The sequence below is a fragment of the Lottia gigantea genome (assembly GCF_000327385.1).
Source record: "Lottia gigantea unplaced genomic scaffold LOTGIsca_213, whole genome shotgun sequence".
In the NCBI taxonomy this organism is placed as follows: Eukaryota; Metazoa; Mollusca; class Gastropoda; family Lottiidae; genus Lottia; species Lottia gigantea.
The window spans coordinates 194,843-220,919 of NW_008708488.1; the positions used below are offsets into that span (position 1 = coordinate 194,843).

The window sequence follows — 26,077 nt, forward strand, 5'->3', positions numbered from 1 at the left end:
ACTTTCAAAAGAGGACTTATTCAATATCACTACAATTCGTTTTGTTGGAGTGGAAATGAGATTGGTGGCATTTAAATCAGATCGGTAGAAAGGAAATGAGGTCATGTGAGCAAAACACAACCTCGCTTTGCACGCTGCCCGTTACTTTCCATGTAAAGATTCCGAAGTAAGATTTGATTTTCTCTCGGCTTCAAGTCTTTACTGAAAATCTTACTTAATTCTGTACCGTACATATGAATCAAAACAGTTAATGACACGCTACTCGTTTTGTTTACGTTCGAAATCATAGAGTCATTAACGAGTAATTTGTTCTGATTAGCTGAAATTTTACTGGTAAGACAGCAGGGCCAATTTTGATTGGACAATATTTATCAATAAATAAGAACTTTCTCTACTTGTATTACCACGGTTTTGGGTAAGTTTGACGAGTGGGGAACACGATGGTTTTCAGCGACCAAGCCATGTGGCCTCAACGCCTTTAGGTATGACAAGAGTGTCAGGATTCTAATCATGGTGCCATTTTCTGAATTGCTCTGTCTGAGCTCTGAAGTTGAGTCTATCTTAGCCAATTTACGCTATTATTGCAATGTGAAAGAACTAATTTGTGGTCCTTTTTACTTTGTTTGAAAAGGGATTGAGAAAAGTAAGTGGCCATGTATTTAGACACATCATCGATAATGTTGGCTTAAAATTAATTTTTTTTTAAAGCCCCAAACTATGCACTTTCCATTCAATCACTAACACAACAGGCATCAAGATTTTATATTTATTTGCCTGCATTTCGTTTTTCATGTAGGCCCACCACGCGCCTGTGAATTGTACGTACCTACATGATGCACTGTCATACAATTATGCAAATAGGGGCAAAGTTCACAACTGTTAGGCTTACCACGTTGTGACAAGCTCTTACATTCAGAAGGAAGAGATATGGCTCAGTAATTTAAGCCTATCTCAAGGTAGACAGTAGGCAGAGATGCGTATTAAGAGCTGCAAATTGAAACTTGTCGAAGCCGCTGACGAATCTCTGAAATTGAAAGGATTTTGCAATTCAATGTGTTGATACTATCAACTGTCAACTGTCGGAGGAATTCCAGATAATCATGTTCTATTGACTTTTGTTCTTGTAATGTATAAATAATAAAGGGACCATTCGAAAGAATATTGGTGAATCCACAATTACTGACGCCTTTATAATTCCTGTAAATGGGGAATGGATGAAGCATGTTAACAGGAAGTGGAAAGGTGTTTAAGATGATGTTCCACAAAATGACACCCAGCACTCACTCATTATATCACTCATATCGATCATGTTTCTCAATAAATTGTTATTGTTTTTAAAGAATGTTGCTTGTTCACTTCCTGTGCTCCTGTGATGATCAAGGATCTGATGATCAGTCCTATACGAAACCACACATGGTTCTTACATGAAAATAACATACACCTCTAAAATTGATTTAATTTTCGTTTAAAAATATTTTATTTAAACGTTCATGTAACGTTCAACGAAGAGTAAATCAATATTTAGCTAACTTTGAGTGAATATCATGTAATGTAAATACTCATTGTGATATGGACAAAGAAACGTTAGCTAAACATTATTGCAACCTCCAATGAACGTTTCAACTGAACGTTTTATGAACGTAATATGTTAGTGTAAAATAACGTTTTTTCAACGTTAGAACTAACGTTCATATAACTGTGACTGCTAGCTGGGTACAGGGGGAGTTTTAGGGGGGATTGAATGCCATCCCACCCCCTAACAGCCTCCCTCCCAGCCCCCCTCAACACACACACATCCGTCCCACCCCCAAACTCTTGATACAACTGACCAATTCCATTACTGCAACTAAACAATAAAACCATTGTCCCTCCATATATATGACTTGGTCCTCCGAACAATCAAATCCGGCCATTGGGCATTATTGGACATTTCAATTAAAAACATATTTGTAGCTTGAGTCTTTAGTTAGAGGAAAATTAAGAAATCACCGAGAATTAGAAAGTGGAGAATTCCGTACACAACAATAACAATTTATCGGACATGTCATTATAACGCAACATCCTGAAATATATTTAGAGAATATAACATAAACTTTACTAATAGGCCTGTAGAAGACAAATGTCCACTCATGTGAAATAGCTTTAAAGAGAGGTGTTGATCACATCTTTATCAATGGCTATTTTAGAATATCAAGCTTCAATGCTGATTCGCTTATTGCACTTTTTTTTTTTTGAAAAAAAAAACATCATCTTCAGGCTGTTTCATGTAAGATCATAATTTTACTATTTCTTACTACATGTATATGTTTCACCACACGATACATCTAAATCCAGATACATGTATTACTTTTAATAATGAAAACTCGTCTTCTAGTTCTTATATTATATCATAACACTTTCATAAGGTAAGCACTACTTATCAATGAACTTATCATGGTATGATTGATGTATTATTGGTGGTACATCCATTTTCCTACTTTATCAATGTAAGTTCAAGTAACAGCTTCAAAATTGTATTGATAGTCTTAGGTCTTAGAATGACTTAAGGTAATACTACGTTTAACGTAAAACTGAAAAAACATATTACGTATAATTATGTGCCTTTGTGTTCATTTTTATCAATGCAGAGCCATTCGCAGTCATGATTAATGTTCTGTGAGCTGATATTCCAATTTACATCTATGCGATAGACAACGGGCAATTAATCAACACAAGAAATCAGATGATAAAAAATCCTCATCTATCTAGAATGTCATTTATACATATTGTGTTATATGACCTGCAAAATAACACCCTCTTCCTGTCATATAACCGGAAGTAAAAACAGATTCAGTCCATCCTCTATTATATCAGAGGAAAAAACGTCCTAACCTTTAAATTCCAATCATATTTTACAGTTACAATTTTGCCTGCTTAATTTTTTTAATACAATTTGCCGATCGTCCTATCATCTCCATTTATTCATTCAAAAGGGCAACGCTGAAAGATACTAGATGGTTTAGTTTCTAGAAACATGTTAGTTACACACAGATGTGGCCTTGCCTCGAAAAGCTAATAAGTTGAAAGGATGCTAGGATGAATATTACACCCATTCCATCATAGAGAACCAAATGACTAACATAAAGGCAATCGAAACTGTAATTCAAATTGCCCTTTTTCGCCCGCCAGTTTTACAGTTTAAGATAACTATAGGGTTGAAGAAGCCGTTTTATAATTCATCAGTATAATATAATTTTTATATCGTGTCGTATTTTGTGTAGATTCAGCTTTGTAAATTGGCTAACGTCAACGGCAAGCTGGGAAATATTGTCGAAATTTGTCAACTAACAGACTCGAGGACTACGAGCGACATCGTACATAATAAGCATCATTGTCCTTAATACAATACATACTATTTCAAAAATATGCTACTTTAATCATTTAATGGCAATATTTCAAGAAACCCAGAACATGACATGTACCGTCTTGAGTTTATATCCATCGAGCACCTCCGGTTTGAAGCACGCATCGTCATCTTTCTTTTGATTGGCCATTTACTCCCAGTTTTCTCACTAGGACACTTCAGTTATGTTACTAAAAATTACCTTTATAATTCCCCCGAAATCAAACACTTCCATTGAAAATTTACGAATATTCTAAAAATAGACGGATGCTAAGTATATAAATAGGTTTATTTCTAAAGATTTCAGTATCCTTGTAAACTGAATCGTTTCTAGAATAAATTCTGTCGTGTTTATCATAAATTCTTAATAGTGCCAAATTATAAACAGCATTTGAAGTATCTAGTCATACCTATCAAGCAGCATTGGTGATCTACCTACATCTATATGTAAGTATACTTCTATTTCAGATGTCGAGATATTTTTGTTTAATTTCAAGCATTAGGATCCTATATAATTATGGTGGTCCGAATTTTAACACTTGTCGTTTGTAAGCAAACATTTTTTAGAGATCAATACAAATCGAACGTAAATTATTTTATTTCAGACAAAAAAACTTTGCAGCGATAAAAGCACGTTCATTCTTGTTTACCTTACCATTTATCAATTTACACTCATTAACCTACTTATCCATTTATTCTTGAAACCTAACCATGATACATTCTTGTTATCCTTACTATTTACCCTTATTAACCCACCCATTTATTCTTGCAATCCAAACTATGATACATTTACTTTCGGTTACGTTACATTGAAATCTAAACAGCTCTTTGTTGGTTTTCATTAAGGTAACCTTTGAACCAAGCATTGATACTTTCATTAATTATCTACCGATATAATTAAAGTTAACCTTAGCATTGATACTTTCATTAATCATTTACCTAACCAGCGACATAATCCATTAAAGTTAACCTTAGCATTGATACTTTCATTAATCATTTACCTAACCAGCGACATAATCCATTAAAGTTAACCTTAGCATTGATACTTTCATTAATCATTTACCTAACCAGCGACATAATCCATTAAAGTTAACCTTAGCATTGATACTTTCATTAATCATTTACCTAACCAGCGACATAATCCATTAAAGTTAACCTTAGCATTGATACTTTCATTAATCATTACACTTACCAGCGATATAATCCATTTAAGTTAACCTTAGCATTGATACTTTCATTAATCATTTGCCTAACCAGCGGTATAATCCATTAAAGTTAACCTTACCATTGATACTTTCATTAATTATTAACCTAACCAGCGATATAATCCATTAAAGTTAACCTTAGCATTGATACTTTCATTAATCATTTACCTAACCAGTGATATTATCCATTAAAGTTAACCAAACCATGGATACTTTCATTAATTATTAACCTAACCAGCGATAATGAATTAAAGTTAACCAAACCATAGATACTTTCATTAATTATTAAGCTAACCAGCGATAATGCATTAAGCTTAACCAAACCGTGGATACTTTCATTAATTATTAACCTAACCAGAGATAATACATTAAAGTTAACCAAACCATAGATACTTTCATTAATTATTAACCTAACCAGCGATAATGCATTAAAGTTAACCTTAGCATTGATATTTTCATTAATCATTTACCTAACCAGCGATATAATCCATTAAAGTTAACCAACAATTGATACTTTCATTAATTATTAACCTAACCAGCGATAGTGCATTAAAGTTAACCAAACCATACATACTTTCATTAATTACTAACTTAACCAGCAATAATGCATTAAAGTTAACCAAACCATTGATACTTTCATTAATCATTTACCTAACCATACATTTTTAACTAATTAATTCCGTAAACCTGGACATGCATGGATTTGTTTATTCATTCTAACGAGTCTCATCATTCATTCACTACAACACAAACACCTGATTTTACCCCAGGTGTATGGTTTCGTTCTTCTTTCATGTTGTTTGATTGGAATTTGAAGAGAATCAAGTGTGTTTCTCATTCAAACAACTCGTAAATATTGGTTCAATTATCGGGGTATATTATAAAGTCAGATGCCAATATTTATCAATAGGGATAGTGAAAATAGTGACTGTTTGAAATCGATCCAGGTTTTCATTCGAAATTTATTTAAAGAGGCGCTTATTTCTAATTTTTGTACAAAAAATATATTTCTTTTGATTTTCATTTAACATGGTCACAGCCGGTGCTACGGGGCTATAACCATTAGAATTCAAGTGTTCATATCTTTATATTTGTTTATCGTGAGTTATGAGTTTCTAGACCAACCACGCTGTTAGATGGTTTCTATAAAGATTCGGTTTTTGCCACAAACAAGCTTGTAGGTTAAATGGAACAAATTATTCGCATAAGTTTCTGCTGCATATTGATATAGTAATGCAGACGATGAACGAAGCATAACTTATCAACCCTTTTATACGCCCACATGAAATGGTTTATATATTGGCGTCACTCATATCCGTCGGTCTGTCCACAATTGTACGTAAACACAATTCTTGACGAATTTTGACGGAACAAAGAAAGAATAAATTAAGTTACTATATCATTTTCATGCCAATCAACTTCATGGCATCGCAAGCGTTAACTTTCGCCTATTGGATGCAAATTTAAAACCGAGCAGCCATTCTACAAACAAGACCTCCATTGCTATAGTTCCATCATTGTAATCTATATGATTATAGTATGTATTAGGAACACAACAATACGAGCCAACAGTTAATTTCACTCTTGTTTCTAGTGTCTTCAAAATTCAAAAGGTTTAGATTTATGAAGAAAAAAAACATCTCTAAAAGTTCAAGCTATGTTAGTAAACGATCGAGTTTGACATGCCTCGGCAACATACTGGAATCTGTAGATCTGTGTAGTAAATACACTTCTCGTGTTACGGTCAATGTCCATTATAAATCAGGAATTTCGAAAGATGGGTGCCATTGTTCATTTCTAACATAAACCGAATCTTCCTTGATTTCCGTGTATTATACTCTTAAAAATTTTATAGGATAGGAAAGGTTCCGAGGTGAGAGTTATTGAAATAATATAATTATTAGATTTTAATACATTCGTGTTTTTTTTTGTGGTATATTTTTTTAGGAACCTTAGGAGCCTTAGTTTGGAGAAAATATTAATTGAAAACTTTGATATTGCTTTTAAAGGATTCTCCGTGGCCAGACAGTTTATGTATGGCCAGACACGCTAATCTGTGCAAGATTGGATCCAGGTCGCGAGACTGCAGTCAGATGTTCCAAACCGGACTCCACTGTCATGATGCAGGTTACAGGCGCTGATTTCGGAAAAGGAAAATGCTTCTTACTTGGAAAAACGAGGCCGATTGCCTACAGATATATTTTGATATAGCCTTGAACGTCTAACTCACACTGATTCCAACAGTCTTCTTTTCATGCTCTCAGAAATGACTCAAGAAAGAAATATGTGGGTACGTTTATTGATGTGGGATGTTGAGTGTGATCTAAAGTAGAGTATATATAAGTTTGATTTTAATGTTGATATCCCTTATTACCTTGCATCCATGTATGATCGAATACCTCGTATATAATACATAATATATATATTTACGCAACAACATACTTCGACGTACACTTGTCTATTAGTCTAGAGATTTTCCCGTTGACCTCATCTCATAATTGTGAAGGCACGTCAAGGCCAACAGCTGCCTGTATATTTTAAATCTATTTAATCTTTAAAGAGTACAACATATGATAAACATTATGTAAACGATTTAATAGTCTGCATCAGATTAAAATGACATTTAGAGATATAAGAGCTGTGGTACTATCTAGTACTATACATTTACCTATAGGGGTATCATAAAGTTTCAACAAGCTTTAACAATAACCACATTAATTCGGGAATTTACTATGGTCAACCTTTAAGTAATGTTCAGTAATAGGGTTAATCATTTTCACAAACCTCAACATTTTTTAATAGATGACGAACAATAACGGAAATCCGGATGTATTTCCCCGATATCAGATGATTCCGTATCATTCATAGAAATATGTGGTTCTATTATGAATGTCATTCATCATTAATTGAGAATATACCAATTTGAATCAGTATTTAGAATTGAGAAAGGTTGTTTAGACAATTATCTGACTCTCCGACACGTCGCTTTTCATCGTGAATTAACTTTTGTTTAATATACAGTTGGGTCGAAGACTGGTTGTTACTTGATATTAGTACGTATGAAATAGGTCAATTATTTCGCTGGTCTTGAGGTGCAAAATTTAGGTGAGTTTGTTTGTAAATACCACGCATGTAGTCAGATTTGAATAGGTTTTTATGTTACGTTGACTATTTTATATTTTACTTTTAAGACGAGGTAATAAAAAAAACCTATTATGTAGAAGTGTATTTTACCCAAATTGTCACACCAGTATGAAATAAAATGGGAATGGGAATTTCTAACTGCAAAAAAGGAAAGGCAATTTCATCACTTAATCATATGACTTGGGTAATTTGGTAGATAAATTTAAACCTTACTTCCCCCGTTGGAAGGATGAGTATTACTCACTGTAAACACCGGAAATGTATCGAAGATAAAATGAATAGATATTTACTCATATAACTAAGTTGTTAAATATTTGCTATCTAATACATGGATTCATAAGATGGTCATTTAATGTTTAAGGCTTTGAAAAGATTTTCAATTCTTTTGGTATGAATTGCTACAAACGTTATCGCTTGGCTTTTAATGTATCGCTATTAGTTTATCTTCGAGTGTGTTCGATAGCTTCATACAAATAGTAACTTCGGCGCTCATAATAGTTACCCATTAATACATCACGTTGAACTGATCGTAGATCAGTTGTAAATTGGATTAACTTATATCTGTTTGCTAATAGCAAATGTATGATTGGTAGTTGGTTTGATATATAAAAACCAACTCAATTTATTAACGAAGTGCTATTATAGTACTTGAATCTTATATCCCGGCTGGAATTAAATAAGCGCCTTATAGTTGGGATTGGACAATAAGACTAAGGTTCAGTCTGCATGTTATGATACGTCAACAGTTGGAAATCAGCAAGCTTATTTCGATGCCGAAGACAGTCCAATAGGGGTGTAGTAAAATAGAACGTAAACTAAATTTTAATCCATTTCATTTCTAATTTCAGATAGAGAGAAATATGAAAGGCCAGTTTAGAGACATTGTTTTATTAATGTGTACATACATCCAAGTTACATACAGTCGTCCAATACAAATTGATAGTTTTTACCAATTCTGGAAAACTGTAGACAAGCAGTCTATACCACAGACTCAAGCCTTACAGAAATTATCATCATTGACTATAGAATCATTTGTAAGTTTACTTCATATTTTACTATTTTGAAATCTGGTTATACAGCATCTATTATATTTCCAGTTGGTTCCAAAATCAGAAAATTAAGTTAAAATATCGATGAACTCCAAGAAACATTGAACACTGCATATTTTGTTGACTTCCTATGTAAAGCCGGTATAGTCCTGGTACACTACTCGCTAAAGAGTTCTTTCCCCTTTTTTTGAATTGTCATGCTCTGAAAGAGGAACGAAAAATGAATACTATTTATGAAATGCATATATGTAATTTGATGTTGTTTGATGTGCTTTCTACAAAAAAATATGGAATATTATGAAATATACGTCCATGTTTTTTAAATTATAAGATACATGTAATTTCAATATTCAGAAACAGTGAATGACCAGTCACTTCTTGTCCTTAACGCTTTGCGAACACATTCAATCGAAGGGTTCCGAAATTCTAAAAGTTATAATTGAACTTTTCAGTGTGAAACAGACGAAATCCTTGATTCCATTCCAAGTAAACAATCGTGTGATGAGTACATTCAAACATTATCATCAAAATTGTCATGTCCGGTAACAGCAGTAACTTCTGACAGACATATAAAAAATCCGAACAAATTTATGAAGGTAAGTGTAAATTATAAATACCAGATAACAGTATTAGCAATGTTAACATTTCAGTTTATTTTCACGTGTTTGTAAATAGAATAAGTTTCGCACCCTTTCCAAATTAAATCTCATACTTGGTATATATTGGAGTAAAGTTTGCCACCACGCTCTCTACAACCAAACCATGTCATTTAAGGCTTAGTGTGTGAGTGAGATAGGAAGATGACAGCTTTTCCGTTTAAAAGGGCTATTCCGCTTTTTGTAGAAAGTTTACATTAATAAAAACGTCGTAAATTATACCTTAAAATATTTCTAAAGTATGCTATATATATCTATGTATCTTCTTAATCCAACTAAATTTGTTTTAAAAGGGTTGATTAAAAACTGAGTGTACTAATCGTTAATTAAGCAGCTGATCTAGTTTTGGTGTTTGGTGCTTTATAATGGCTCGATATTATTAGTTGAAACCTTTAGAATATGTAGGGGGCATATTTCTTTATAATTAGGCGTTTATTTTAATTAAACTCTTGCACTAGCTTTCTCACATATTCCAAAAAGCAAAAGAACTTAAAAACCTTACGTAACGTTTTTGAATAGTTTTGGCGTTTAAAAGTTTCCGGTTGGATTCTTTTAAGTTTCTTCAGATGTTGGTGTATAGTTTTCACAAACCAGAGCAAAAAAGAACTTTCAAAACCTACAAAAAAAGCGGAATGTCTATTTAAATATATCAGTTTAGGCCCACGTACGGAGCCCCTAAGGCGCAATTGTAAACATATTTATTTATTATTGCGTTTAAACGAAATAAAAACATTTATAAACCGACCGAAATAATATTTCGTTTAAACGAAATAATAAATAAATATGTTTACAATTGCGCCTTAGGGGCTCCGTACCCACGTGTATACAATATCATTACATAGAATAAGCTTCTGCGTTGCATTATGAACAGAGCAAATATTCGCTCTTTCCTCATGGATGGATGTAAACTGCACAGTTAACAATATCGGACTGGTGTTAAGACATTTGATAACGCCTTGGATCAACACAAGGCCTATTTTTTTCTTATTCTCTCACAAATACCTTTCATTTCAGGCGTTAATAAAAAATACTATTGTAAATTTAAATGACTATAATAGATTAGTCCAGCTATTGGCTGATGAATACAGTAAATCTACGGAAAATTGTCAAGATAAAATCTGCCGTCAGTTGAATTCACTAAGCTCTAACTTGAACAGTTTGATAAAATCCATAACCTTCAAGGTAAGAAGAAAATAGCATTACACCTATCTAGAATCCGACTTCACTGAGGGAGGTCTTGGTGAAGTGGTGAATATTTCCCATGAGTCACTCGCTACTTTGTTATAACACACACAACATACAAAATGTACAAGACAATTCTGTCCAGCCTCTTTGGTGAACTGATATATATCCAAATATAATTTGCTTTGGAGTCATATTAGGATTTTCATATAACCAAACACATTTACAGATGTTTGATATAACCAAAGATAACATATTACCTTAAAACCTTTTTTTTTCAGATAAAACAGTATTTCCACATAAACATTTTGAAGAAACAGTCTGAAAAAAGTTTCAGTTTAAAAGACAGAAGCCAAGTAGAGAAAGTAGCGACTCTTTATTGTTTATTTACACAACTAAAAGAGGCCGAATCGGCTCTGGAATTCACAGTCAAAAGTACCTGGGATGTCCAGATACGAAAAATGGCTAATTTTCAAAACAAGAAGAAAAGACCAAAGTTGGTCAAGAGACGTCTCAACTTAGGATTATAAATTATCAGTGTGAAAGTTTAAGGGTGTATGTTTGGTGTGTTTGAATGTTTGGAAATAGGAATGTTCAGTTCAAATCGCACACACCCATGAGTGAGAACCTTGAGTAGGGATAGTATGATTGTATTGATGAACTTCCATGTCCAATTCGTGCTCAATAAAGACTAGTCATTTTTTATGAAGTATTCGTGTATAGTATTGTATTTCGTATTTGCATCCTCAGCGGAAAATAACATGAACAGAACGAGCGACAATAGGTGCTTACCATTTAAGGTTACGTTTCAGTGTTGGTGACAAAAACTTTAGTAGAGTGGGTCCTCGTTTTTTAAGCTGTTAGAAATTTTAAGAACCGAAAAAAGTTAAAGCATTTCTGTGATATCATTATGTGTTATACTCATATATTTATTTATTCGGCTTTGAGCTAGTTTTCTTTTGTTATTTCGAGTCGATTGAAAAGGAATAGTTATTAAAATTATTGTTTATTCGCTTTGAAATAGAATAGTGAAATCACTATATATATTTTTGTATTAATATTTTAGATATAGCATTCTATAGTCCAGCAATAGTCGCGGATAGATAATTATGCACATTTGGGTTTGAGGTAGAATAACTAATATTTATTACGGTATGACCCGAATGTGCATAATTATCTTTGCACAACTACAGTGTTGAAGAAACAGTCACGTGACTTAATTATATATCACATTCATGGTTAAAGGGATAGATATACGTAAATTTGTTGTATAATTAAGTTTATTTTGAGCTTATTGAACTACTAATTAGCAGCATTTATTCCTTTAAAGTGATGAGAAACGTAGACACTGAGTGTCCTAATTACATTTTTTATGTATAATATATTATTAGCCTTCAATTATTTTTCATGATATTTAAATACGCGTTCTCTCACTGATGTATTTAACCCAGGTTGTCTGTATAAATGCTAATTATCGCATAATATTTTAGCATGGTAGGCCTACTATGTCTTAATTTCAATATGTAAAACTGGGTCCATTTGCAAGAAAGGTTTTCGCTCAAAAACTAATTCTGGTCAATAACCAAGGTGTATATCTCAGCCAGTATTTTTATTGTTTATCATGATTTTTTAGTCGAGTATCTTATCAGCATGACGCATTTTACATAATACAATATACAAAATCCACGCAGTTCTATATTAGAAGTCTGTGTTACGAGTGAGTTGAAACTTCCGTCAAGTTCATAACAAAATATTAACCAGCTAACAAATGCGATCAACAGGATTAACCAAGATTCCCCAATGTTTGCTGACTTAAATCTAGCGGCTGCAATGTTTTACTATTTTGGTTGTACGAATTTCAAATATTCAAGCGTTACAACTCACTCTTATTTTCGAATTGTTTATCAAATTTATTCTGTCTCAAGTGTCATATATTGTATATTTTGGTATTTATGGATTGATTTTATATTCTAAAATATGTTTGTATATTTTTGCCTTATATCTATATATCTTGTTTTATTTGATTTACATGTACAAACTGTAAATGCCACTGGAATTAAATGAACTTAATCGTTTATGTACACCTTGCTAAAGGAATCTTCTTCGTCTTAGTTTTCAAATGAGAGAAAAGAGCAAATTGACGGCATACGAACAGTTGCTCACCGGACAATTATTGCTCACCACAAATTTACATATATGTTTAATTATTCTTTTAAAGGGACATATTTGGGGTTCGATTTGGGTCTTGAATATATGTAAATAGTCTTCAGAAGTAAAAGAAATGTACACAAATCGCATATTTCCTTCAAAATACCTCAAACAAGGCATTCCACTTTCTTTTTGCTATATATGACTCAATAATCATTTAATCATTCAAATGCGGATTTTCTGGACACACATGAATTTGAAGACTACAATTTCGTCGGTGATCTGTGAACATTATTACTGATTAGTTAGCTAAAAGATTCCATTGTGTCTAAAAATAAACTTGGTCATACGAAAGGCGAACATGTCCCTTTAACAAGAGATTTTAGTGACCTAATCATATATGTGTTGTCAAAGTATGACAGCAGAGAATCCAAACCAGGCTCACCTAGGGTGCTGTCACGAAGGGGTTCACCCACGAAGGTATGTCATTCTCTACCTCATCAACTGGTAGGAAACCTAACTCATTAATAGTTATGGTGAATATCGATAATATAAAGAATGTTTTTTGTACAATTATCAGAATAGAATAGAAAGCAAGAACCTTTATATGACGAGTGAGAGATACAAACGTAGAAGCCAATAATCATTAGTGAATATCAGTAGTTAACTTGTTAATAACTAAAGAATTGTGGTCGGTTGATTGACGTCCAACAATATTGTGAAAATAAACGGTTGTTTTTTTTTCAAATTTATTTATAACAAGAAATATTCCCACAAAAATATCAATGTTTGGTGACGTGCATATTAATAAAAAGAAAATACAACTCCACTCCTTCAAAGTTCAAATTTCATGCATTCTCAAGGCTAGATCTGTTGTTACTATCTGAGAGTATTTTCTTGTTTCCTTACAATCGAACCACCAACAACTGAGATTTGATATTAGTCTAAGGTTTTGATCAATATCACAACAATGGTGGTATGTGAAATGGGTCATAAAAAAGAATGGTATGGTTACTAACACAGAGACAGACATGCCTGTATTGTTCTCTATAATAAGAGTTTGGTAGTTTACCGTCATATCAGTGCAATAGAAATAACTAAAACTTAGGTAGGAAGTATATCACAAGTAGTTCTGTAATGCAAAGTACACTGCATGTTGGACTGTCGACAACCCGTCAGAAAATCCAAATGTCCACGATTCTGATGTAAGGAAAGCGCCATTTATAAGTATGTGATTAAATGATTGGTGTTCTTCGCGTTCTTCTATTTCTAAACACAATTAAACTACAATAAAAAAAACTAATTTACTGCTGTCCACCATCTAGTTTCCGGGCTTGTTCACGTGAAATTATTATAACCTGTGTTGCCTTGTTTATCTTTCTGCACTGTCCGATAATATATCCACATCAACAATGGAAATATCCACAAATAAGATCAGGTATTCACGGGTGGTAACGCAATCGCTTTGTTATTTAGGTTTTGTGGTTTCGACACCAAACCGTAAGGTCTTAAATGATAAATGTAAAATTCTAAACTGTACATTTTCTCCGGCGATATGTAGTGAAACGAAATTGCATAGTCGCTAATATTTTCTGTTCCCTGAAATTGAAAAGCAAATTATGAAATATACAAACAATTCTGAGATTCTAATCTTACGTAATTTAGTTAAAAAAAATTCTTCTTTACTTTTGCAGTGTGTTCTATTCTATCACTGCTTTTGTGTTGCGTCCTCTACAGAAACTGTAATAGTTGCTGCAACCTTTGCATTGCATATGACCTACCTCTGTGGTGAATTACTGCATCAATATAAATTGGAACATTTTTGAAAAACGGATAGTTGCACAGTGCAAAATGTGCAAAAAGTAGGTAATTGCATATTGCGTCTAAAAGGCTTTCATTTTTGGAATAAAGCAAGAATATCAAATATGATAGAAGTTAAAAAATGTTGAGTTTTTAAAATTCATAACACACATTTTTGAGCAGAATTTTGAAACTTTTATTAACATTACTTAATTTCGTTATGCGTTTTGAAAGCTGTTAGAAAACTACTGCACAGATTTGAGTAAAAGAAACGCCTAATTATAGAGAAATATATCTCTTACGTATTCTGAAGATTTCAACCAATAATATCGAGCCATTATAAATCCAAACACCAAAACTAGGTCAAACCAATTAATTAACAATTAGTACTCTCCATTTATAATTAACCCTTTTAAAACATATTCAGTTTGATCAAGAAGAAGACTTGAAATGAAAATAATCCATTTCTTTGGGCAATTTGTTATGAATCTACATTTGTTTGTTCGTTTTACTTTAAAAAAAAGGAATGGTTTTTATAATTTTCAAATTTTTACCTGACCTTTTCTGACCTTAAACTTAAATTACAGGTCAAAGGTCATCGGTCTAGAATCCCATTCATACTTTGATCTTTGATAATCTACATTTACTTCCGGTTTTACAGGGGTTCGAAAACAGGCAACTTTCAAACCTGTGAAACTATAAAGAATAAATGTAATTTATGCATTTTTTCCAACCATCTGACGTAGGGCGATGTACATTGTTTACGTTTTTTCCAAATTACGGCTTAAATCATGATCAGAATTGATCGGACTTCTTCAACTTGCACCTACTTAAGGTGTGGCTTTAAACCTGACTTGGAAAGTTAATCCAGCTTAGTTTTCCTGCCTCAACGCTACAGGCCAACAATCAGGCGGATATGCGCTTGCGCATTCATCTGAACAAATTCCCGTTCTTATGACATATATCATAATGCGCATGCGTAATGGTATAATGACCCCTGAACTTCCGAGTTAAATGGCGAAGGCTCGAAGAATGGTTTAAGCTGCCTTAACTTTTGTCGTCTGAACTCACTATAAGTCGCTGGACATTTTATTTGTTAAAAAAATTCTGTTCTTAATATTTTGATATAATTTACAGTTTTGACGTCATTCATTTCCAAAATTTTGAATATATTTGAAAATATTTAAATTTTTTTCAATTAAATGCTTAACAACCATATACACTTAAAGATATCTTTTACTATTCGGCATTTCTCGGCAGTTTCCGTAAAGTTGAATCTGACTCGGTAATGTATAGAGAATTCCGTCGTGGCTCCTTAGGGGGGCACTCTGTACTTCCGGTATTTAACGGTGATTTATCAAGTGGAAGTAATATGCGACTTCAATATAGTCCTTAAATTAAGAGACTTTGGGAGATAAATCTATCACTTATGCTGGTCTGACACTGTGGTGAATATACTAGCGAATATGCTTACGAATGGAAATATTTGACAATCGCTCATTCTTCGCAACATTCGACGTGTCTTCGTAAGCGTCGGTAACAAATTCGGAATGTTCTCAAGTCACTCTCTATCTCTTTATGAAAATCGATATTTAAGGAAGCGCTTATTAAATTTCAGAGAATGTTGTGAAGACGTTTACCAATGATTACGAACGTGCCATTAAGAATGTGTTGCAAATATCTTGCCAATATTTAGACAAATATTGCGAATATAACGGCATTCGCCCTAGGGAGGTGTCAATGGGGTATAAAAAGGCCCAACTTTCAATTCAAAATCATCACAACCGACGGGTGACCGACATGAAAATATTTACTATCCAGGTCAAATTTTTGGGCGAATTCACCGCAAAAGTCAAAAAATCATATTCGCAAGAATCTTTCATCAACATCATTCGAATATTTGTTTCCATTGATTTTATTTTACACGCACCTGTAGTCCTGAACGAACAGCCTCTAATATTTAAATTAGCAGAATAACGTGATAACATGACAATAATGACAATAATAGTTCCGGTCAAAAAAGTCTGTCATTCATTACCGTGATATGTTGCAGAGAGCTGGCGTAACTTTGGTCATTTACGGCATATCTTTATATTAAAAAAAATTAATTGGCATTTGTCATAGCACTGTAACAGAAGCAAAGGGCGATAAGACAGACAGAAGACAAAGACAAAAAAAAAACAAAAAAAATGGAAATTGATCAACTGTTACTTACGTGCTTTGCGCCATCATTATCATATTTCAGATACCAGTTAGGAAAGCCACCAAATAAATGAGTTTCAGGATTGAAACAATGGAAGCGAGTTCTATTCATAACATCCAACGAATTCCCAGTCTTAACACCAAGCTTATACAAGCAATTTCCCATCTCGGCATCTTCTGCTCCTCCATCTTGCCGACACTTTTTGGAGTCATTTCCGTAAAGACCGAATCGTCTAAGGGCTTCCTTACTAAGTACATACCCCGCACCTCCACTATAATATCCTTGCTTTACGATCACTTTAAACCGGTGTCCAAAATACACCGGATCTGACGTATTTTGTCCCGAGAGGAAGTAACGTAGATTTTCAACTATGACGTAAGTGTCATCATCTGCTTTCATGAACCAATCTGCTTTGTCGTAATAATTTTCATAGATATGTCTGAAGGCTCTCATTGTTTTTCCGGTTAAATGTTCCCGACCTTCTGGAACTCCAAGTCCTATACTTGGAAATGTTTTATTGTCTACAGAACTAAAAAATAACAAATGATTACAGCGTTTCCCCCACGTATTCTTTACATTTCGAGCCTTCTTTTCTAGGGTTTTTGGTGACGTCATAACCCAACATAACACTCTCACTGATTGACTGAGTTCTTTGGCTACTGTATCATCATCTAGAAAAGAAAAAAAACCCATCTGAAGCAAATTTGAAATAGAATTTGAGTAATGATATATCCATCAAGGGTAAATTACACCATACGTATTCATTTAAGTCAAGACGTCTTTCAATATTTCATTTCATCGTTTTAACATTCTCAGTATCCTCTTTCACACGAACTTGGGTATTCTTCATCGAAAAGAATTCTTCTATACTCACCATGATGCAAGTGAGTATCATGGAAATCAACATTGTGTGAATCACCATGTTCATGATCATGGTCTAGCTCGTGACCATGTTCATGTTCAAACATGTGTGGGTCGTTTTTCGCTACCTCTTGACTCAATCTCTGTACACCTAGTAGGTTGGTGTTATCTGGAAGAACTCGCACTCCTCTTGGGTTTAGTGTTATCATTGAACTAAAGAGGAAGGTTACAACTATTCCCAATACGAATCCTAGTATAAACTGGATTTGGGCTAAAGAGCCCTTGTTGAGTGTTCTCATCCTGAAAAAGATAGAAAACTATTCAGTGACTGGTGTAGCAGTGCAGAATTGTAATTTATCACACAACAGTATTGTTCTCAACTTCATAACACAGGTTCATCAAAACGATATGAATTCGAAACACATGTTAATAACTGTGCATGTCATCCATTCACCTTGTAAACAATCCTATGTCATATGAAATTTATGAAATTCGTTGCCGGATAAATTATTTCCTTCGCCAAAACTCGGGTAATATTAAATCTTGCAATTTCATTAATTTCATATGACATCTTTAAAAATCATCTATGCGTTCATCCAACTTCATCAAGAATTAAAATGACGATAGTCTAGGGATTTCAATCAATAAAAACTCGAGATATACACAGTATCAGTGTGAACTACAAACAAACTCTGGTCATTGAGAACGGTATCGAATGAAAATAATTGTACGTAACCTATGATTAAACATTGGGACAATCTGAATTATGTGTCTTCATTTGCCAATATTTTCTACATTCTCTTGGTACCAATCAAATGATTGCAGACATTCAAGTACGGGTTTTGTGAGATCAGAAATCTACAAGTTCTATAAATCAAATGACCAATTGATGTCACTCACAAAATATCAAGTATTGGGCTTTTATCTAGAAACAAACTTTAACGAGGTAACAGTTCTATTACAATCTATACACACCTTTTTCGAACAAAAACATCTCCACAATAATTCAAGAAAACAAGCAATCGTAAAACGATTCCAAAACTTTAAAACAACAATCGCACTGCAGTTTTAATTGGCTTTCATTTAGTACGTGCTGACATTGCGCTCGATGCGATCAATACATGTGGTATTTATACTCTATTACAAATGATAGGTAGTCAATAAAATTGATGGAAACAATTCATTACCTTTTACACGGAATAATAATATTGTAATCCAATTGTTTGGTTCAAACTACTTTTTAATCTTTAACCTTTGTGAAATCTTCATAATGACATAGTTGCTTAAAATGAATAGCTACCAGCCCTGATTAATAATTAAAACTAATAGACCGTACTGACGCGTCTATCATATTGAATCCAGAACGAGGCTCTTACCTGCAGGCAAATCTTTACCTCTCTGTCTTTTATACCCCTTCTCCAATCCCTTATACTTAAAAGTAGGCATTTTATACATCAATCAGTATTGAGCACACATTCGCCTGATTTTAATTTGGATGGCTATTGGATGTTCAGTGACGTCACGTCACGTATAGGGCCTAATTTCAAAATTATGTAATCAAAATGAAATAATTGTGCTTTTTAATAACTTTTAGCTTGCTCGCTAACCTGAAGGCCCGGTGATCAATCCCGGCAAAGGGGTATTGCATTGAAAGCGTTAGCCACCGAGGAATTAATTTCCTCATGTAATCTATACCGAGTCGAAATAACCTAACCTACGAACTTATCCGGTATACAAAGTCAAGATTAAATAACAAAAGCCTGAACCAGTACCTGAAGTTGTTAACACTCATAAACAACTTTATCCATCAGCAATATTTTTCATACTATTAATCTAGTAATATCAATATAATCCTAGTTAATTCAGTAAGGAATTAGGGAAGATATCCGACAGATGGAAAAGGTTTGGAATATTACACAATTTGTCGAAGCGTCCATTGAAAACATAATAATCACTACGTTTCCTCGATTGTACACAGGAGTTATTCTACGATGGGAAGAGGGACTGGTCCGGCTTTTTATTTCACAATTTTTGTTGGCATATAGATATAAACAATCTTAAAGGGGTGCTAATGATACATATGAAATGAGTTGTCCGATTTATTATTTCTAGAACCATGGTGATCTAAAATGGATGTATAGAGCACTCTAATACATTTATATTATTATATTTTTGTAGGTATATTTACATATACTTCACACCATTTATACTTCACATCTGTTACCTACATACTGATAACGTTTTATTTACTGATTTAAATTAATTGAGCTTAATGGAGCTTTGATTTATATGCCCAAGCGGGTAATTAATTCTATACACATGCACATAACTATGATTTGAACATTCTTTTAACATTATGCAACAAAAGAGCAGCCCTTTCTAGCCAACTTGAACAATATTGCCAGACATTCATCAAACGATAACAAATGATACTAAACTTACATTTCAAGTGTACATAACGCGGACAGTTTCGATACAGTAAGATATTTCAATTGTCAATATCCTAAATGAAGAATGTGAAACACGATACAAGAAGTTAAAGATATGTCCCATTCAGCCAAGATTGACGCTATATTAATAGCTGGCCTCGATAGTTGACCTATAGAGTGTGTAAACATGATAAGTTTCAACAACATGGGTAGCGACAACAAAGATTGGAGGATATATATACGTGGTCATTTAGATGCACCAGGTAAAGAAGAAATACACGCCTATCTTTCTCAAGCCTATACTTAACTATAGTTGCATGATCTCAAAATTTGTTTAGTTCTTATCCATGGTAATCTTAAGCAATAATACCTATTATTAAATTATGTTATCATGTGAATGTTTCAAAGATTGGTTAATATTTCATTATTATTAAAGCCTTTATATATATATCGGATATAGAAATATAATATATATTGATCTTGAAAAATTCATTTTATTCTCTTATTTATAGCACTCACGACACCATGACTGTTGATGTTCAATATTGGCAAATTAAAATGTTTTGTAAAGCCTCAGTCCCACTGAGAATTTAGAAATCTGCGATGGTCTTGACAGCGACAAAATTGTAGAAATAGTGGAACGGAGATGATAATTTGCGATGGATCTGCTGACCATGACCGAGATTAATCCTCAAGGTTGACGAATGACAGCGACTGTTGCTGATATATCTGAAAATATTCAGCGTTGTATTGGCGATGTTGGACAATTTTAGGAACTTTTTGTCGATTATCCGCCTAACTTAGCCGAATATTCCCCGACATGTTGACGACATATGGGTATATAAAAACCTTAGTCCCACTGGGCTTTGCTATAGTTTGCAAACCGATGGCGCAGAAAAAACGTTGACAATCTCAATGCTTCGCAGTGGCATAGGCAGAATGTTTGCCGTGCTTCTGTGATGATCGCAAAGAAATCGCAAGCCGTCTCACTGGATCACGACAGCTTCGCAAGAACGAAAAAAAATTCATTGCTTGCAATGAAATTGGTAGAGATTCATTCACGACGTTTTGTCGCCAAATTGCACGCAAACGTATCTGCGAAGCTACGCAGAACGTCGGCAAATATTTGCCGATTTCTTGGCGGACCGTTTGTGTCAATTTTCAGCTTATAACCCTTCGCCATTGCCGTACCACCTGTTACTGGTCGACGAGACTATTCGACTGAATGATTATGCATAGGTCGAGATAATACCTTCAGATTTTTCAAACCGGTTTCCCCCTGTCAGTGATGCAGGTAAGAGGAGCTGACATGGAAAACGCGTCTAGTCGTTCGAATGGCACAATAAACCAAGGCCCGTGTGCTGCAGGCTGTGCACGTTAAAGATCCCTCGACAGTTGGAAATCGAAAAATTGGCAAAATTTCCCTCATTGCACCCTGCATGGCGTTGCCCGTCTTCATTAACCCACATGGTGCAGAAAAGTAGGACGTTAAACGTTCTATATGACTTTACTATATATGGCATTGTCTCCAAAAAAGACTACTCGTCTTTTTAACTTTCAAAAGCGGACATATATATTTGAAGGCTCAAATTTTTAAATACTTTTTGGCAGTGGGTTTTGACAAGTGTAGGCTTTACGTCTGTTTTTACAAAATTATGTCGTCTGTTTTGCCATGATTCTGTGGCTTTGAGAATTAAGTGATATATTAGAGGAGATAATAATCATTAATTATTGATACATATTTTCAGTTACATGTTTGCATAGTAAATATCATATAGTCACATGCATCATCACAAGTACATTAATTTTGATAGTCATTGATATACATGTTCAGTTACGTAGATTATGTATTAGCAATAGTAAACGATAATCACACAACAAAATAAAAATATACTTTGTCACAAAAACATATCCGTTATGATAATCCGAAAGCAGAAGGGACAACAAAATCAAGCAAAATATGAGTAAACCGTTTTCCAGAACCATGCTTACATCATATTGTTATTTATTTTCTGTTTGTATTACATCGAACATTTTGTTGTATTAAATTATATAATTCTAATGTAGTGAAATGTAGCTAGTAATTCAACAAGCTCTTTACGAAAACATCAATTTAGACCTATGAAAGACAAATATCATCACTTACCTCTTGACAATACAATATTTAAAAATAATGTGAGATCCACCATCCAGTTATATAGTCCTCACTAGTTATTCAACTACACATATTAAAACAACGAACCTCGCGTTATATCTTTCAAATTGTTAAAGTTATCTTGTAAAATCTTGTTTTATTACAATCCATTGACAAAAACGTTGCTATATCTGATATTTTGAAAAATCCATTACAGCCATTGGGCGATAAAATTGTTACAGCCTGCGGGTATATTATTAAAACCACACTATTGCTACTTATACGACTATATGTACACGTCACAGGGTTTTGTTATGATGAAGGTTTGTTTGCCATCTTTCGAAATGTAAACATTCCGTTTAAACATATTTCTACCTTTATATTGATCGCAGAATTACCTCAAATCAGAATATGTTTTAATCCAACAATAAACGTATTACGTGTATATACTATAAATAAAGACTTTTAGTACACATATTTCCAATTGTGTGTTTGAGTTTGATGGCTCAAAAGTTCTTTCCATATCAAACAAATAAAAAATGAAAATCAGATGAGTATGTCAAACAGACGAAACCCAACTTCAAAGCATATAATATAAATCGTTTTAACAGTCCTATATTTGTCTAACTCTTTCTTACGTTATAACAAAGAAATAAATATGTTATCGACTAAATTTTGTTAAAATAATATCAATGATATTATACTTGTCACGTTTCGTCAAAATCGGATATAAAATAGCCGTCATTAGTTCTTTATTATGTACGGACTAATTGAATGACAATAAGGATACGGGCAACCCATATCGTTATGTTCACGTTGGTGTATATAAATCTTCATTCTGACAAAATACTGTTGCTAGCTGGTTGGAAATTCGATAAGCAATCCGGCTATAATTCTTTTGGTTTTGAAAATCGAGTTAAACTGAGCAAGCACTATTCACAATCCGTTCAAATTTCGTTGTTGATTCAATTTCATAAGAGCACTGACATTATTTTGAATGTAATACATATTGAAAAGGCTGGGGATCTATATTGTAATTGTACCTACCTTACACGTTTCAATTTTATTCGAATTGGTCAACTTATTTACTATTCTGGGTTCTTTCAAGCAAGTTGACTAATAGTCCGAAGTTATTGTACACGATCCCAGCTGCAACACCTAATTTCGTTTATCACAGGTTTGTACAATACAAGAAAATGCTGTTTTTACGCCAAATCAACAACAAACACGGTATTTTAATTGAAAATGGTCACCGCTTTATTAAGATGTAAATATGATAAATATGTAATATATCTTCAAAATATAATAATACAATCATTTTCCGTGGTATAAGGTTTTATAAGGTCACAAGTAGGGACTGTGGATGTCAGCATTGGAATACATCAATGTGAAATTACCTACTCCGTGGTGAAATTAAAGCAAGAATGTGATATTTAGTAAATATAATTGTATTTCTAATTACCATAATTTAATGTATCTAGCCAATTCCTTAATCAAAGCGACGTAGCGACGTAATCGTATAGGCTACGCTCAGTCTAGGCACAATCTTAATACTGTACTTAACATGATGATAGACTGTCGTTACACGTGACTAGACACACGACTAATAAATGTATGGATAGTATAACTTTTACTGTTTGCTTATATTAAGGGTATCAATCAATTTATCATAACTTTTATCATATTGGCCGTTTTCCCAGCAGACACAAATGTTATTCATTGGCCACTTGATGAGCGGGATTTTTGGAAGAGAATTAATAGTAATACCTACATCAAATTTAATAAAATAGTTTTTCTTAAAAAACAATCACGTAAAGTAGCCTATGATGTAACATTATTTCATACATTTTTTCCTTTGTGTCCTTTATTAATAAGATAATATATTATTTATTCACATATTTCCTACGGCTAGTTTTTATTGTTAACCATGCAGTTTTATCTGATATCCATCTGTAAGATATGAGATATGTAGTAAAATAAGGGCAGTCTGCGAGAGTTCTCTGAACGCTGAACTAAATATTTTGGTACTTTGCCGGGGATGCTTTGCGATTTTCTATAATGAATATTAAAAAAAAATGTCAAAGATTCGATAATTTCAATATACTATACAAAATATACGCTGTATCAGCGGACAATGATTTTACGCGAATCATACAAAACTCGCGCAGTCCTAGTGCGAAACATCAGCCTCTATTCCAGCCTCTGATGGCCAAGAGTCAAAAGAAAAAGGCCCTGTTAAATGGACATTTTGCACACCTCCAAAGATGCGTTTTTATACGTCCACATGGAAACGTGGATGTATATTGCTGTCACCCCTATCCGTCCGTCCGTCCGTCCACATTTCTTGTCAGCACGATAGAGGCTACAGCTTTAATCTGATCTTGATGAAACTTGTTATGCATGTATATATTGATGAGATCTCGGTCAAGTTTAAAATTGGTAATAATCAGATGAACGGTTTCAGAGTTATTGCCCTTGACTTAGTAAATTTGGCTTGTATGCATGCAATTTGTGTCCGATCTTGATGAAATTTAGTATGCATGTATATATTGTTGCGATCTCGGTCCAGTTCGTAATTGGTACCGATCGAATGAACGCTTTCGGGGTTATTGCCCTTGACTTAGTAAAAACACGTCAAATTTGGCTTGTAGTCACGATACAAACTAAAGTTTTTATCCGTTCTTGATGAAACTTGGTATGCATAATTGGAGTTTGTACTAGGACAAAGTAAAATTGGACTTTGTCCTAGGGGGATTTTAAATTCTCCTGGATTTCATTTTCTACATTGACATATATATTAATAAGATCTAGGTCAAGTTTGAATTTGGTCATAATCGGATGTATGGTTGTGGAGTTATTGCCCTTGACTTGCGTAAATTTTTAGGCTTGCTGGATCAGTTTTATAAAAGTCAATGTATATGATATAGGGGGTTTGACAAAGTCAAATTGTTTTCTTATTCTATATGCATGTAAGTCTAATAAAAATCGGTAAAAACTTTAGGTTGGATGGATATATGTGTGACATCGATATTGATGTTTTAATCGATATTGATTACTTATTGGCAGGTCCTTTAATATCCACGTTAAACATATTAACACAGATGTTGAGCAGGCAGGTGTTCAATTTTAAATTGAATGTTTTCATAGTTAACCTTGTTTAAAGTGCGGGCACACGATCGGTCTTGGTCGGTGATAAATGTCATCGACTCGAATCTTGAGTAAAATCTCCATGACCAGATTATAATATCAAACAAGTTTGATAATTGTTTCGATAGTTTTATCGTCTGCAAGACAGACCGTCATCATCCAATCAGATTCATTTTACTTTCAATCGCATGCTCCACACGTGATTATCGACAAGGTGGAAAACGACCGACTGTCTCCTCGTGTGCCCTTGCCAGTGCCCGTGCAAGACAAGACTCTAATCGGCGACAAAAGTCTCCAACCAAGACCGCTCGTGTGCCCACACCTTTACGGAAAGCAGCTTTTTTATATTTCGGTTACTCAGTAAATATTTATAAAGTATGATATTTATATATAGATATTGGCACGTATGCACCATATAAGATAGCTTGCCAGGCAAGGTAATATACGCCCACTGGCAGCTTTGATTTTAAATAACAATATTTAGCAGTACAGTAACAATCACCAGTATGAAATATTCAACCTTCAGTCATACCCTTCTTTTGAACTCTTTAGCACAACACTGAATGATATTGAGTATGAGTTATTGCCCTAGTTCTTGAAAACGTGCTGAATTGCATGCTCCACACGTGATTATCGACAAGGTGGAAAACGACCGACTGTCTCCTCGTGTGCCCTTGCCAGTGCCCGTGCAAGACAAGACTCTAATCGGCGACAAAAGTCTCCAACCAAGACCGCTC

The 26,077-nt window shown here is 33.8% G+C and overlaps 2 protein-coding genes across 2 annotated transcripts; one reads left to right on the forward strand and one right to left on the reverse strand.

The window, feature by feature from the left end:
• Positions 1–6,853: 6,853 nt before the first annotated feature.
• Positions 6,854–11,195, forward strand: LOTGIDRAFT_239242 (hypothetical protein; the record flags this gene model as incomplete). The annotated part of the gene is made up of 5 exons (XM_009054346.1): positions 6,854–6,877; positions 8,580–8,765; positions 9,233–9,376; positions 10,451–10,618; positions 10,900–11,195. 5 exons carry the CDS (start codon positions 6,854–6,856, stop codon positions 11,146–11,148), a joined length of 771 nt encoding a protein of 256 aa, XP_009052594.1. The 3' UTR covers positions 11,149–11,195.
• Positions 11,196–14,200: 3,005 nt separating this feature from the next.
• Positions 14,201–17,462, reverse strand: LOTGIDRAFT_143711 (hypothetical protein; the record flags this gene model as incomplete). Its single annotated transcript, XM_009054347.1, has 2 exons — positions 14,201–14,365; positions 16,782–17,462. The coding sequence occupies 2 exons, from the start codon at positions 17,460–17,462 to the stop codon at positions 14,201–14,203; spliced, it is 846 nt and encodes a 281-aa protein (XP_009052595.1).
• Between the last annotated feature and the right edge of the window lie 8,615 nt (positions 17,463–26,077).